The sequence below is a fragment of the Argopecten irradians genome, chromosome 2, assembly GCF_041381155.1.
Source record: "Argopecten irradians isolate NY chromosome 2, Ai_NY, whole genome shotgun sequence".
Classification (NCBI taxonomy): domain Eukaryota; kingdom Metazoa; phylum Mollusca; class Bivalvia; order Pectinida; family Pectinidae; genus Argopecten; species Argopecten irradians.
The window spans coordinates 63,431,152-63,448,803 of record NC_091135.1 but is presented as its reverse complement, the minus strand read 5'-3'; the positions used below and the strand labels follow the sequence as shown (position 1 = coordinate 63,448,803).

General features: G+C 36.3%; 1 protein-coding gene across 3 annotated transcripts in view; it reads left to right on the top strand.

Annotated features, from left to right (window-relative positions):
* Positions 1 to 11,893, top strand: part of LOC138316206 (trafficking protein particle complex subunit 8-like) — a 59,752-nt gene extending 47,859 nt beyond the window's left edge. For all 3 annotated transcript variants that reach the window (XM_069257787.1, XM_069257784.1, XM_069257785.1), the window contains 7 exons: positions 63 to 237; positions 1,989 to 2,047; positions 2,278 to 2,445; positions 2,927 to 3,031; positions 3,360 to 3,505; positions 9,526 to 9,615; positions 10,021 to 11,893. In XM_069257787.1, the coding sequence (XP_069113888.1) occupies positions 63 to 237; positions 1,989 to 2,047; positions 2,278 to 2,445; positions 2,927 to 3,031; positions 3,360 to 3,505; positions 9,526 to 9,615; positions 10,021 to 10,294 (1,017 nt within the window). In that variant the 3' untranslated portion in view covers positions 10,295 to 11,893. The remainder of the gene's footprint in view (positions 1 to 62; positions 238 to 1,988; positions 2,048 to 2,277; positions 2,446 to 2,926; positions 3,032 to 3,359; positions 3,506 to 9,525; positions 9,616 to 10,020) is intronic.
* The last annotated feature ends 5,759 nt before the right edge of the window (positions 11,894 to 17,652 follow it).

The following is a 17,652-nucleotide window of genomic DNA, read 5'->3' as shown; positions in this document are numbered from 1 at the left end:
TGTTCAACACCATGATTTCTATATCCATTTTATAATTGACGACAAGCTTTGGCCTATTCCAGGTACAGAGTCAGCGTGCGTATGTCAAGGAGATTCAGATCAACCAGGTGTCATGTGCTAGTGAGGAATGGACTGTACAATACCTTAACTCTCAACATGTCAAGTCAGAAATACAGATTGGCAGCCGCGAAACGATGCAACTGTGTCTAAAGGCTGCTCGTAGTTCAACAAACTTAGGTATGTATGATAAATACAAAGTCTACCGGCATCCTTTAAACTTAATAGAGTAGTGTGAAAAAGACCAGATATGTACCGTAAAAACTTGTGTAATTTGCGCACTTTTTTTTGTGCAAAAATAAAATTTGAAGTTGGGGGTGCGCAAATTATATTGATAGAGGAGATTTAAAAATTTTACGGGGGAAAAATCTGTCCATTCTGAGGGACTGACGATCTATGAATGTTGAGGTACCGCTCTGTGTATGGTAGCCATTTTATATGATAAAAGGTATTAAAGATTGTAAAAACAATGCCTCACCTATTAAAGTGGATTATCTAAGGCTAATTAAAGTGTTAAGTTATGATCACATTGTCTTGTTTCCATTTGCCCTGAGATTTCAATGGCGACTGACTGAGAGCATGGCTTCTACTGACAGCAAGCGATGTATACCCTGTGCACCTCGTAGTATAATGGGACAGCCACAATCAGTGACTTTGGCCGGGTCAATCTAGTTTACCTGTATTTTTTTAGGGGAGAGAGACTGTAGAGAAAGTCTGTAGAGAGTGTGTGTGTGTGTATACACAAACATACGTATACCCCAGCTGCAGGCCGTGTGCAAAAAGTCAAAACACACGTGGGATTTATAAGATGCCTAAACTGACCTATATTTAGGACTTTTAATAAGTGGTTTGCAATTTGATTACTGCAGAATTAACAAGCTACAAGGTTAGTGACATATTCAACCGTATTGATAAATATAATTAGCCATCAGCTTTGCACATGAAACCTTACGTAGGGCCCAGCTGTAGGCCGTGTGCAAAAAGTCAAAACACACGTGGAATTTATAAGATGCCTAAACTGACCTATAATTAGGACTTTCAATAAGTGGTTTGCAATTTTATTACTGCAGAATTAACAAGCTACAAGGTTAGTGACATATTCAACCGTATTGATAAATATAATTAGCCATCAGCTTGGATCTGGTACCGTACTGGTAGTGAGTTTACTCGCAATGTGATTGTTGCAAGCTAACATACGTATCCGCTAGCCGATTGTTGTTGATTGTTAATGATCTCAAACACACTAATTACTTATTGTGACAATTTTAAACAAATAGATTCAAATCTTTTTAAATGTTCCTGATTACTATTCATGTGTAATATCTCAAAACATTGACATGTGCATGGAGTACGGCGGACCGGACCGCCGATGTTTTAGACATCTGCAAGATATTTTAGTTTCAGGTTAAGGTGGCCAATCAAAGAAAACAAACACGATGCGGTTTTAATATGTTATTTTTTCTTAATACAACACTTCTTTGTGCAAGTTGTCAAGCATTTTAGGGGCATATTTTGCATTGAAATTGTCACCTTCATACATCAATTTTGGGACTCCCTGGACATCGTTTTTTCCCAAAATTTTTGATGCGCAAAATATACTGATAGTAGATTTTTTTCAGCATTTTCAGCCCTAAAAAGTACCTGCGCAAATTACACTGGTGCGCAAATTATACAAGTTTTTACGGTACTTGAAGGCTGCCTACAGTTTGTCTTTCTAAACTTTACTGCACAGAGGTGAATTCAAATCAAATGGATGGGGTTGGATCAAAATATTTATATAACTTGTAATTTTGTTTTGTCTATAATTGAAACAAAATTATTTAATATCAGTAAATCTTACCAAAGTTGGCAGAGTGTGGAGGGTGAGGGTGGGGGTACAAGTATTTGGACGATTACATTGGTATGAATAATTTGTGTGCCTTGTATTACAGATACCATCATGGGTAAAGAGTCCATTGTATTCAGTGATGTTCCCTTTGACACACAGCAGGTAAGATAAACATTACCAAGTATTTCACTTTTGATACAATTTTCTCTTCAGTAGAAATTATTTCAGATCCTAAATTGGATCCACTTTAGTCAAGAGTTTGGGTTGAATCATGAGAAATTACCTGCAGTTGATTGTCTGACTTATTATTCAGACATAAGGATAAGGATATGTACTGTAATTTGGTGAAGATAAGATGACACTATAATATGAGTATGTTTTGTTTGTTGTAGATCTGTAGTGCGATGACACCATGTGCTGACTTTTACTTTCGATCAAAAAGCAGTATTAAACCTCTAGATCCAGATGTAGAGGTTCCCGTGCCTCGACAGAAGACTTCCGAATTTTCAGACCTTAACTGTGCCATCCAAGTGGGCTTCACATTAGTGATACTGTGGAAGGTATGGCTAATCAAGCTTTGGCCCAGTGACTTATACAATGTTGGAGGACTAGATGGAAGACAAGCAATCTTATTCTAAACTTCTCTTAGGGCATTCACACATAGCAAAGTTGAATGATATTTAAAAAAAAAAAAAAAAAAAAACCAAACACAATAAAAACCAATCCATTATTGATTTAATAAGTAACATTTCATGCTGAAATATGGAAAAAAAAAATCATTGCAATACTAATAATTAAAGTCAGCTTGGAATAACTGGGAGGCAGGTAACATAAAAATCTCACTCTGGTAAAAAACATATGTTCTACTTCCTCATTAACTCAATCTTAAATAAAGGTGAACAATGGATTCATAATAACATTTTCTGTGCATTCCTTTGTTTAAATGACTACATTTAATTGTTTTTAAAACATTGCCACCGGCCAGATGTGTTTGTGTATACAATGTATGTATCTCAGATATCACCTTAAATGTTTAAACAGGCGTGTGTTGTGAATGAGGACGGAGAAGTACAAATCCGAGTTGGTCAACATCATGTGACGATAGAGAAAATAGACAACATCTTTACTTCCTACCCATATGTTCTGGTGAGAACCCTTGAGCTATTTCGTACACAATGCTTTAATTAAATTGTATGTACCAAAAATTGAATGGAAAATCATGTCATTTTGAAAAATTTCTTAGCATCAGCAATTTTATTCAAATGTTAAATGCAACGAAATAATGAGTTTGATATTCCGCCAGCCTTTTTGGTGTGTGGTGGATCAAATTTTTGACAGGTTTGATATTTCACATTTACACAAAACGTAAGATTTGTTTGTGCTGCAGTATTCTATTTATTGGATTTCTCTTGAGAAAAATTGAAAACTATGTTTTGAGGAAAGGTTTTATTATCAATGTTTTGATTTTGTATAGATCCCGACAGAACAACCACCTGTGAGATTTGTGATGAAGGATCGAGAATCTGAGGCAGCAGCACCTGACTCAGAGGTCACCACTCAACTTGTAGATCTCAACTTTAACCATAGGTCAGAGGTCAAACATAACTTCTCCAGTGGAAGGTAAGATAAAACAGATATCAGGCTGATATATCTCCAGTGGAAGGTAAGATAAAACAGATATCAGACTGATATATCTCCAGTGGAAGGTAAAATAAAACATATCAGGCTGATGTATCTCCGGTGGAAGGTAAGATAAAACAGATATCAGGCTTATATATCTTCAGTGGAAGGTAACATTAAACAGATATCAGACTGATATATCTCCAGTGGAAGGTAAGATAAAACAGATATCAGACTGATATATCTCCAGTGGAAGGTAAAATAAAACATATCAGGCTGATATATCTCCAGTGGAAGGTAAGATAAAACAGATATCAGGCTGATATATCTCCAGTCGAAGTAAGATAAAACAGATATCAGGCTGATATATCTCCAGTGTAAGGTAAGATAAAACAGATGTCAGACTGATATATCTCCAGTGGAAGGTAAGATAAAACAGATATCAGGCTGATATATCTTCAGTGGAATGTAAGATAAAACAGATATCAGGCTGATATATCTCCAGTGGAAGGTAAGATTAAACAGATATCAGGCTGATATATCTTCAGTGGAAGGTAAGATAAAACATATCAGGCTGATATATCTCCAGTGGAAGGTAAAATAAAACATATCAGGCTGATATATCTCCAGTGGAAGGTAAGATTAAACAGATATCAGGCTGATATATCTTCAGTGGAAGGTAAGATAAAACAGATATCAGGCTGATATATCTCCAGTGGAAGGTAAGATAAAACAGATATCAGGCTGATATATCTCCAGTGGAAGGTAAGATAAAACAGATATCAGCGATATATCTCCAGTGGAAGGTAAGATAAAACAGATATCAGGCTGATATCCTCAGTGGAAGTAAGATAAAACATATCAGGCTGATATATCTCCAGTGGAAGTAAGATAAAACAATATCAGACTGATATATCTCCAGTGGAAGGTAAGATAAAACAGATATCAGACTGATATATCTCCAGTAGAAGGTAAAATAAAACAGATATCAGGCGATATATCTCCAGTGGAAGGTAAGATAAAACAGATATCAGGCTGATATATTTCCAGTGGAAGGTAAGATAAAAAAGATATCAGACTGATATATCTCCAGTGGAGGTTAGATAATACAGATAGGCTAATATATCTCAAGTGGAAGGTAAGATAAAACAGATATCAGGCTGATATATCTCCAGTGGAAGTAAGATAAAACAGATATCAGGCTGATATATCTCAAGTGGAAGGTAAGATAAAACAGATATCAGACTGATATATCTCCAGTGGAAGGTAAAATAAAACATATCAGGCTGATATATCTCCGGTGGAAGGTAAGATAAAACAGATATCAGGCTGATATATCTCCAGTGGAAGGTAAGATAAAACAGATATCAGGCTGATATATCTCCAGTGGAAGTAAGATAAAACAGATATCAGGCTGATATATCTCCAGTGGAAGGTAAGATAAAACAGATATCAGACTGATATATCTCCAGTGGAAGGTAAGATAAAACAGATATCAGGCTGATATATCTCCAGTGGAAGGTAAGATAAAACAGATATCAGGCTGATATATCTCCAGTGGAAGGTAAGATAAAACATATATCAGGCTGATATATCTCCAGTGGAAGGTAAGATAAAACAGATAACAGACTGATATATCTCCAGTGGAAGTAAGATAAAACAAATATTAGGCTGATATATCTCCAGTGGAGGTAAGATAAAACAGATATCAGGCTGATATATCTCCAGTGGAAGGTAAGATAAAACAGATATCAGGCTGATATATCTCCAGTGGAAGGTAAGATAAAACAGATATCAGACTGATATATCTCCAGTGGAGGTAAGATAATACAGATATCAGGCTGATATATCTCAAGTGGAAGGTAAGATAAAACAGATATCAGACTGATATATCTCCAGTGGAGGTAAGATAATACAGATATCAGGCTGATATATCTCCAGTAGAAGGTAAGATAAAACAGATATCAGACTGATATATCTCAAGTGGAAGGTAAGATAAAACAGATATCAGACTGATATATCTCCAGTGGAAGGTAAAATAAAACATATCAGGCTGATATATCTCCGGTGGAAGGTAAGATAAAACAGATATCAGGCTGATATATCTCCAGTGGAAGGTAAAATAAAACATATCAGGCTGATATATCTCTGGTGGAAGGTAAGATAAAACAGATATCAGACTGATATATCTCAAGTGGAAGGTAAGATAAAACAGATATCAGGCTGATATATCTCCAGTGGAGGTAAGATAATACAGATATCAGACTGATATATCTCCAGTGGAAGGTAAGATAAAACAGATATCAGACTGATATATCTCCAGTGGAAGGTAAGATAAAACAGATATCAGGCTGATATATTTCCAGTGGAAGGTAAGATAAAACAGATATCAGACTGATATATCTCCAGTGGAGAGGTAAGATAATACAGATATCAGACTGATATATCTCCAGTGGAAGGTAAGATAAAACAGATATCAGGCTGATATATTTCCAGTGGAAGGTAAGATAAAACAGATATCAGACTGATATATCTCCAGTGGAAGGTAAGATAAAACATATCAGGCTGATATATCTCCAGTGGGAAGGTAAGATAAAACAGATATCAGACTGATATATCTCCAGTGGAAGGTAAGATAAAACATATCAGGCTGATATATCTCCAGTCGAAGTAAGATAAAACAGATGTCAGACTGATATATCTTCAGTGGAAGGTAAGATAAAACAGATATCAGGCTGATATATCTCCAGTCGAAGTAAGATAAAACAGATATCAGACTGATATATCTCCAGTGGAAGGTAAGATAAAACAGATATCAGACTGATATATCTCCAGTGGAAGGTAAGATAAAACAGATATCAGGCTGATATATCTCCAGTGGAAGGTAAGATAAAACAGATATCAGACTGATATATCTCCAGTGGAGGTAAGATAAAACAGATATCAGGCTGATATATCTCCAGTGGAAGGTAAGATAAAACAGATATCAGACTGATATATCTCCAGTGGAGGTAAGATAAAACAGATATCAGGCTGATATATCTCCAGTGGAGGTAAGATAAAACAGATATCAGGCTGATATATCTCCAGTGGAAGGTAAGATAAAACAGATATCAGACTGATATATCTCCAGTGGAAGTAAGATAAAACAGATATCAGGCTGATATATCTCCAGTGGAAGGTAAGATAAAACAGATATCAGGCTGATATATCTCCAGTGGAAGGTAAGATAAAACATATCAGGCTGATATATCTCCAGTGGAAGGTAAGATAAAACAGATATCAGACTGATATATCTCCAGTGGAGGTAAGATAAAACAGATATCAGGCTGATATATCTCCAGTGGAGGTAAGATAAAACAGATATCAGGCTGATATATCTCCAGTAGAAGGTAAGATAAAACAGATATCAGACTGATATATCTCCAGTGGAAGTAAGATAAAACAGATATCAGACTGATATATCTCCAGTGGAAGGTAAAATAAAACATATCAGGCTGATATATCTCCGTGGAAGGTAAGATAAAACAGATATCAGGCTGATATATCTCCAGTGGAAGGTAAGATAAAACAGATATCAGACTGATATATCTCCAGTGGAAGGTAAGATAAAACATATCAGGCTGATATATCTCCAGTGGAAGGTAAGATAAAACAGATATCAGACTGATATATCTCCAGTGGAGGTAAGATAAAACAGATATCAGGCTGATATATCTCCAGTGGAAGGTAAGATAAACAGATATCAGGCTGATATATATCCAGTGGAAGGTAAGATAAAACATATATCAGGCTGATATATCTCCAGTGGAAGGTAAGATAAAACAGATAACAGACTGATATATCTCCAGTGGAAGTAAGATAAAACAATATTAGGCTGATATATCTCCAGTGGAGGTAAGATAATACAGATATCAGGCTGATATATCTCCAGTGGAAGGTAAGATAAAACAGATATCAGGCTGATATATCTCCAGTGGAAGGTAAGATAAAACAGATATCAGACTGATATATCTCCAGTGGAGGTAAGATAAAACAGATATCAGGCTGATATATCTCCAGTGGAAGGTAAGATAAAACAGATATCAGACTGATATATCTCCAGTGGAGGTAAGATAATACAGATATCAGGCTGATATATCTCCAGTAGAAGGTAAGATAAAACAGATATCAGACTGATATATCTCAAGTGGAAGGTAAGATAAAACAGATATCAGACTGATATATCTCCAGTGGAAGGTAAGATAAAACATATCAGGCTGATATATCTCCGTGGAAGGTAAGATAAAACAGATATCAGGCTGATATATCTCCAGTGGAAGGTAAAATAAAACATATCAGGCTGATATATCTCCAGTGGAAGGTAAGATAAAACAGATATCAGGCTGATATATCTCAAGTGGAAGGTAAGATAAAACAGATATCAGGCTGATATATCTCCAGTGGAGGTAAGATAATACAGATATCAGACTGATATATCTCCAGTGGAAGGTAAGATAAAACAGATATCAGACTGATATATCTCCAGTGGAAGGTAAGATAAAACAGATATCAGGCTGATATATCTCCAGTGGAAGGTAAGATAAAACAGATATCAGACTGATATATCTCCAGTGGAAGGTAAGATAAAACAGATATCAGACTGATATATCTCCAGTGGAAGGTAAGATAAAACAGATATCAGGCTGATATATCTCCAGTGGAAGGTAAGATAAAACAGATATCAGACTGATATATCTCCAGTGGAAGGTAAGATAAAACAGATATCAGGCTGATATATCTCCAGTGGAAGGTAAGATAAAACAGATATCAGGCTGATATATCTCCGGTGGAAGGTAAGATATAACATATCAGGCTGATATATCTCCGGTGGAAGGTAAGATAAAACAGATATCAGACTGATATATCTCCAGTGGAAGGTAAGATAAAACAGATATCAGACTGATATATCTCCAGTGGAAGGTAAGATAAAACATATCAGGCTGATATATCTCCAGTCGAAGTAAGATAAAACAGATGTCAGACTGATATATCTTCAGTGGAAGGTAAGATAAAACAGATATCAGGCTGATATATCTCCAGTCGAAGTAAGATAAAACAGATATCAGACTGATATATCTCCAGTGGAGGTAAGATAATACAGATATCAGGCTGATATATCTCCAGTAGAAGTAAGATAAAACAGTAGAAGTAAGATAAAACAGATATTAGACTGATATATCTCCAGTGGAGGTAAGATAAAACAGATATCAGACTGATATATCTCCAGTGGAAGGTAAGATAAAACAGATATCAGGCTGATATATCTCCAGTGGAAGGTAAGATAAAACATATATCAGACTGATATATCTCCAGTGGAAGTAAGATAAAACAGATATCAGACTGATATATCTCCGGTGGAAGGTAAGATATAACATATCAGGCTGATATATCTCCGGTGGAAGGTAAGATATAACATATCAGGCTGATATATCTCAAGTGGAAGGTAAGATAAAACAGATATCAGACTGATATATCTCCAGTGGAAGGTAAAATAAAACATATCAGGCTGATATATCTCCGGTGGAAGGTAAGATAAAACAGATATCAGGCTGATATATCTCCAGTAGAAGGTAAGATAAAACAGATATCAGACTGATATATCTCCAGTGGAAGTAAGATAAAACAGATATCAGACTGATATATCTCCGGTGGAAGGTAAGATATAACATATCAGGCTGATATATCTCCGGTGGAAGGTAAGATATAACATATCAGGCTGATATATCTCCAATGGAAGGTAAGATAAAACAACAATGGCAACACTGTTGCTTATTTTTTGCTTAAATATATTATTATGAGTCCTTAAACCAGAGATTTTGATAGCTTGTTGATGTTGAGTATAAGAAATTTAAGGATTTATTTATATTTTGTTTGGTATAATAAATCAATTATAACAGAGGGCTGTAATTGTATAACATTACTTTAACAAAGTCCCTGGATATCAGGCAGTATGTTAAAATGCTTTATATTATCTACAGGCTATGTCAGGTACCAGTCACACTACTTCTACAAAATTGCTCAAAAGTGACACTGGACGTGTTGGTGGACACCAGTCAATCCCCTGACAGGTAACACAATCAATTACATATCAACTCCGAATAGGTCACAATCAATTACATATCAACTCCGAATAGGTCAATTAAATGGTAGGTTGCATGTTGTGTCAAATTACAAACCAAATGTTTAGCATTTTCAATCAGTAAACTTAACATACATAATAACATTATTCATTTAAAAGACTTATTATTATTTTTTCCTAGATAACATATTTTATTTCTAGATTGAGTAGTAAGTTTTATATTCCAGCAGATTGAGTAGTATGTTTTATATTCCAGCAGATTGAGTAGTAAGTTTTATATTTCAGCAGATTGAGTAGTATTTTCTAATATTTTATCACATTTAGTAGTAAGTCCTACATTTCATTTAGAAGCCTGTATAATATTTCCCAAATTATGTAATGTTTTTAACTACAGGCTGAGCAGTAAATCTACAGAGGCCTCGCTGTACGACCATCTGGGCGAGTATCACCATAACAGTAGTTATAACTGGGTGGGACAGACCATCACACAGCTTCGTCTGGAGGCCGAGCAGCAGGCCGCTGTTCAGTTGTCCGCGTGCTTCAGTAAGCCTGGCATCTATAATCTGAACCGAGTGGCGGTGTTTGTGACGTACACACGGGACTCCCAGCAGATGGTGCTGCAGCGACACAGCTCTCCGAGTGTGGTCGTCATTGGAGAGGTGTCCTGATTCACACTGTCGGCGAGTCATCTGGCAATACATCAACACTGTCTTCCCAATGTTACAGCTGATGTGCCAAGATGTCTGCCCACTGTTTACATTCCTTCTAGTCATTGTCTTCATGTGTGACATCAAACTGGTCTTCAGACTGCTCCATCCACCAGTAAACACATCTTAAACAACATCATTCATTTTTATCATCGGATCAACAACTTCAACACTGAATCAAGACAGCTTTATTATAGGTATTGCTTTATGGTTTGTTGATAAAGCAGCTCACGTTTCTCATAATACACATTCAGGATAGGCATTTCAAAAGACAATACTGTAATATTTTCTCCTGTAACAACACAAATTGTGATGTCATCAGTTCCTGTTTCTGGTTGCAACAGACATTGTGACATCATTGATTCCTGTGTAAAACGCAATGCGATGTCAACGTTTCCCAGGTACAACATTTTGTGATGTCATTATTTATGTAGATGTGGAATTAATTCTCTCATCACTTGGTGATTACCCAAGGCTGATGGCCATTTATCTCACCGTGTTCAGTCTGGTTAATGGTTGCCTGTCATCAAAATATTATAACAAATCATGCTACTGTCATCTCTGTTTACTCACAAAATGAAGTTGATTTTGGAAAATATGTATTTGGCTGTATTTGTCATCTGAAATTTTGATGTGGAGGGATTTAGAACCATTCCTATCACTGATCTCTTCATAAACTCCATACTTAGGTTCCATAGGCACCTAGGATATATCTATTATCAAACGTTTAACAAATAAAGAAATCATTGTACTTTTGATCACAATTTTACTTCAGATAGATATTGCATAAGTAAAAATGATATGTTCATGTTTAATTCGTGTAATTACTCAAATGTGTATGGTTGAGATGTAGCTAATGTTGCTGACAAGAATGATTATTCTTGGTGCTCGTCTGTGAGACAGGAGTATGAAGACAGGTCACACATGTATTTATTTAATGGCAGATAATGTCATTTATCCTGTGATAACTTTTTCCATTATTTGGAGATATTAAGATTTCGTGTGAATTAAGATTTCATGTGAATTATAATATTCAAGACTTTGATACCTATCAATTCAATAGATTGAATTGTTTTATGTGAATTACATGTGATTATTTATAAGTATGGCTGTATAACATTAATGTGCTAGTAACCGGAATTTAATATATACGTAGGTTTCATATCAAGATAAAGGTTATTGTCTGTCAAGGTCACTCTGCCCTATGTGTTCAGATTTGTGTACAGTTCATACAAAAACGCTTTTAGGCTTCTGGAATTTGTTCTATAAAAAGAAAACATAGCAAAATTAGTCATGTACCGACATTGTCATTTTATCTGGATTGTAGTGTGTGTTGTGCAATTTAGATTGTTCATAAATTAACCTTTTCGTAGTGAAAATTGAACATACAAAATGTAATTAATTTGTTGATAATGCAAAATTAATCAAATTAAGTTTTGTGTGCAATCTAATTCAGGTTGATGTAATGGATGATTGTTATGATTGTTTGACTGACAACACTTTTGACTCGGGTTATTAAACTGCTGGTGTAAATCTCCCTTATAGTCCCAGACTAGAGTCATTAAACTGCTGGTGTAAATCTCCCTTATAGTCCCAGACTAGAGTCATTTCAAAGTTGTTTGTAGCATAAACCTAGTACATGGTATCTTTTTCTTCGTGTACAGATTCTGTTTTTCAAAATTGAGTTAATTGTAAAAGTCCAGTTAAGGATTAGGCCTGCCTGTGTTATGAATATGAAGTATTACTATCACCAATTATGACTATGAGGTCTAGAAAAAAAATACTGGATATCATGTGTCTTCATAAGTTTTGTGATGATAGAAATCAATAAGGGTAATAGTAGCAATATGTGAAGATTTACACAAATAAAATTTTGTATAAGCTGTTAGTTCTATAAGTAAAGAATATCTACTGTATTACAACCAATACATTTGGATGTAGTACAAGTTCACAAACCAAGATTAGTGATTATCCATTGTCTCTTTTCCATTATTGAAAAGCTTGACGTCTGTTTAACTAAAAGATGAGCTATCAACAATGTGACTATTTGAATTTTTAGACCTTTAGATCAGTGTATTCTTATTGAACAGTTCAATAAGAGATGTTGGAAAGTGTTTATTTATCATTTGTGTACTGGTACATCTTCTGACTGATTGTACAGGGTGCCTCGGGTGTAAAGTGGGGAACTGAAGGCTATACACCCTTATGATGAACAAATATTTATTGTAGATGCAAAACAGATATGTTTTTCTATATAAAGTTGAACACTAAATTACATAGTTGTGTATGACGCCCCCGCAGATCCAACCACTGTGTTGGAATGTTAGAACCTTATAATTTAATTGGCTCTGTTTTATAACAAGGGAATATAGCTTTATGACGGAATACTCATTTATATATACAGTACGCAAGACTTTTTCTGTTGTCATTCTTGCTATTTTTCAACATGACAAATTTGGATTTTAACCCAACCTGATAATTAAAACATTGTTGTGTATTATTTATGTGCGATAGATTACAGTACAGGCGTATTAGAAAGTCTGTTCTATCTCTGTTAGAATGGCTTGTAGCCTCGATTAGATTTAGTTTTATTTTTCGTCCCATATTCTATTGTTTTAAACAGTATTTTATCATTTTGTTTTTTCCTGTAATCTATGTATTATTGTCATTGCAGTGCAATAATAAACATGTTTTTAGTTATGGGTGCATACTTTCACATGATATAGATTGTTTACTTTTGTCCAGTTGGTCAAATCATGACATTAATACAAAACCTTTAATACTGGTAACACCTCATATACATGTTTTCCTTATGTAGTGAACTTTCAATTGGTTTGTTTAGTCAGAATATCCAGGCAAGATTAGACCCAGAAACACTAATTTAAATTTTTTTGAGATTTGTGATTTGAACACTAAAATTGTATTTATCACCAAATTTATATTATATAGTTTAAAAAAAAAAAGACCTGTGCATAATTTGAGTTTGGATGATTTAAAATTGGCTTGATAATTTGATTTAATTCAGTGTTAATTGGTCATGTTTAATTAAACAGTGAAATAGGATTATATGCTTGTTAAATACAAGAATGTTCCTTGAGAATTCATACCAAGATACTATAACTCTATGTTGCTTGTTTAACATGTTTCTTCCAATAGAAATTCTGTAGGTTTATATTTTTCAGTTTGAAATACTTAGGAATGAAGCACTGTAAGACTTTATGAAATACTATTATTGTTCTTGCGAGGGATTGGAAGAAATTGAGATTTTCAAATTAGTCTTTACATTCAATCTGCATGATACATGACTTTACATATAAATATCGTGTAAACTTTAGTGCTCTTGATGCTGTGCTCATTACACTGATTCAGTGCTCTTGATGCTGTGCTCATTACACTGATTCAGTGCTCTTGATGCTGTGCTCATTACACTGATTCAGTGCTCTTGATGCTGTGCTCATTACACTGATTCAGTGCTCTTGATGCTGTGCTCATTACACTGATTCAGTGCTCTTGATGCTGTGCTCATTACACTGATTCAGTGCTCTTGATGCTGTGCTCATTACACTGATTCAGTGCTCTTGATGCTGTGCTCATTACACTGATTCAGTGCTCTTGATGCTGTGCTCATTACACTGATTCAGTGCTCTTGATGCTGTGCTCATTACACTGATTCAGTGCTCTTGATGCTGTGCTCATTACACTGATTCAGTGCTCTTGATGCTGTGCTCATTACACTGATTCAGTGCTCTTGATGCTGTGCTCATTACACTGATTCAGTCGAATGATTTTTGTGCACCTTTTCCCATTGTGCTTATATAAGCCGTAATTGAATGGTAATAACATAATGCTCATACATGTGTGCATATACACATACATTTCAGTAACATAATGTGTGTTGAAAAACATGTACATTTTAGTAAGTTATAACATGTGTGTAAAACACACACAGCTTGGTGTCAGTGATGCTGATGACTTCATCCTTAGGGTCTGTAGAAATGAACACCCATCGTCCCATGGGACATCCTCATACTGCCATAGATACACACCTCTCTACATTTCCCACGTGAGTTTATACAGGCCTCTGCACTGTTGCTAGGATCATTACATACATTCCTTATAAATCATGTAAAAACATTCTTTTTATTGTAAAAGCACTTTTCACTTCAATATAGGAAATAAAATGATGCAAAATAGGATATTAAAATTCCAAACTTCTTTTAATGTTATATGAATTGTGTGTAGAAGATTAGATTGGATGTCTGTGTAGTGTGGTCACACGCAAGGCTCTGATTGGATGTCTGTGTAGTGTGGTCACACACGCTAGGCCCTGATTGGATGTCTGTGTAGTGTGGTCACACACGCTAGGCCCTGATTGGATGTCTGTGTAGTTTGGTCACACACGCTTGGCCTTGATTGGATGTCTGTGTAGTGTGGTCACACACACTAGGCCTTGATTGGGTGTCTGTGTAGTGTGGTCACACACGCTAGGCCCTGATTGGATGTCTGTGTAGTGTGGTCACACACGCTAGGACCTAATTGGATGTCTGTGTAGTGTGGTCACACACGCTAGGACCTGATTGGATGTTTGTGTAGTGTGGTCAAACACGCTAGGACCTGATTGGATGTCTGTGTAGTGTGATCACACACGCTAGGCCTTGATTGGATGTCTGTGTAGTGTGATCACACACACTAGGCCTTGATTGGATGTCTGTGTAATGTGATCACACACACTAGGACCTGATTGGATGTCTGTGTAGTGTGGTCACACACGCTAGGCCCTGATTGGATGTCTGTGTAGTTTGATCACACACACTAGGCCTTGATTGGATGTCTGTCTAGTGTGATCACACACACTAGGCTCTGATTGGATGTCCGTGTAGTGGAGTCACACAAGCTAGGCCCTGATTGGATGTCTGTGTAGTGTGATCACACACACTAGGCCTTGATTGGATGTCTGTGTAGTGTGATCACACACGCTAGGCCCTGATTGGATGTCTGTGTAGTGTGATCACACACACTAGGCCTTGATTGGATGTCTGTGTAGTGTGGTCACACACGCTAGGACCTGATTGGATGTCTGTAATGTGATCACACACACTAGGACCTGATTGGATGTCTCTGTAGTGTGGTCACACACGCTTGGCCTTGATTGGATGTCTGTCTAGTGTGATCACACACACTAGGACCTGATTGGATGTCTCTGTAGTGTGGTCACACATGCTAGGACCTGATTGGGTGTCTCTGTAGTGTGGTCACACACGCTAGGACCTGATTGGATGTCTGTGTAGTGTGGTCAAACACGCTAGGACCTGATTGGATGTCTGTGTAGTGTGGTCAAACACGCTAGGACCTGATTGGATGTCTGTGTAGTGTGGTCACACAGGCTAGGACCTGATTGGATGTCTGTGTAGTTTGGTCACACACGCTTGGCCTTGATTGGATGTCTGTCTAGTGTGATCACACACACTAGGACCTGATTGGATGTCTGTGTAGTGTGGTCACACACGCTAGGCCCTGATTGGATGTCTGTGTAGTGTGGTCACACACGTTAGGCCTTGATTGGATGTCTGTGTAGTGTGGTCACACACGCTAGGCCTTGATTGGATGTCTGTGTAATGTGTTCACACACGCTAGGTTCTGATTGGATGCCCGTGTAGTGGAGTCACACACGCTAGGACCTGATTGGATGTCAGTATAGTTTGATGACACACGCTAGGCCCTGATTGGATGTCTAGTGTGATCACACACGCTAAGCCCTGATCCGTATCGATAAACCCAGGACATAAGGTACACATAATGTTCCTGGCATTATTCACGGTATTAATAAACCCAGGACATAATGTGTCTGGCATGGTTTCAATTTGTCCTGTCTGTGATTTATAATATATGATGAGTAAATAAAAATGATTATAACATTCTTTCCTTTGGATTTTTAGTGCGAATGTACTCGTACTATTATTTTCCTTGTCGGGTGTAGAGTCTGTATACATCCGCTATGCGCAGATTCCAATTGCGCACGCGATACCGGAAGTCAGTATCTTATAGCGTTTAATAGATTTCGCCATGATTTAGTGACACCAAACTTTCAAAAACATATATTAAGATATACTTGTAAGTGATAATCTGCTATAAATTAACAACAATGACATTACACAGTGCTAAACGCATTTGTTTTGTGTAAACTTCAAGCGACGTATCATACAAACTCTTGCATCGGTCACGATATTCGAAGCGTGTGATCGACTTTGGAAACTTCTGGAACAATACAATGCAATTCAGGTTTATATAGTCAATAAAAGAAAGTGACGAAACGGATAACTTTTAGTACCGGCCACATATTTAGTTTATTTCACATCATCCTAGGTCCTAGGTGTACGTTGCACTATCGCTTACTAAACCCTGTGACCATATACCGCATTTGCTGCAGTTCTGATTAATATTTATAAAATTACACATCTTTGCGTAAGAGAAACAACTAAAAAACACATGAAATATCAGTCTGAGCTCTAGATCTTATGTACCCCAGAAAGACGGTTCAAGCATGACAGGTAAGTCACCACGTGCACAGACTGGACGATGCTCTAGCGGACGACTACTTTGAACAGCGAACCAAGTGTATCGTATCAATATCAATATGATAATAAACACACTTTTTGTGTCGTCTGCAACGCAAGGGCGACACTTAGGTATATCACTATGTCGGCGTCGTCGGCGTTTCCGTGCGATAACTTTATTGTCCAATTTCAACCAAAATTGGTATACTGCTTTATATGAATGAGATCTCGGATGAGTTAGATAACGGTCAAAATCCGTCAATATTTGCAAGAGTTAAGGGACTTTAAAATCGTCAAAACGGATAAATCCATGGTTTACGTTCAATAGCTTAAATATGTATTGTCCAATTTCATCAAAATTTGATAATTTGCTTTCTATCAATGAGATCTCGGATGAGTTTGATAATGGTCAAAATTTTTCAATATTTGCAAGAGCTACGGGACTGTAAAATCGTCAAAACAGATAATTCCAAGGTTTCCGCTCAATAACTTTAGTATTTTTTGTCTGATTTCAACCAAATTTGGTATACTGCTTTATATCAATGAGATCCGATGAATTCAATAATGGTCAAAATCCGTCAATATTTGCAAGAGTTATGGGACTTTAAAATCATCAAAACAGATAAAAATACATATTGTCCAATTTCAACCAAAATTTCATAATTTGCTTTATATCAATGAGATCTCAGATGAGTTCGATAATGGTCAAATTTTTTCAATATTTGCAAGAGCTACGGGACTTTAAAATCGTCAAAACAGATATTT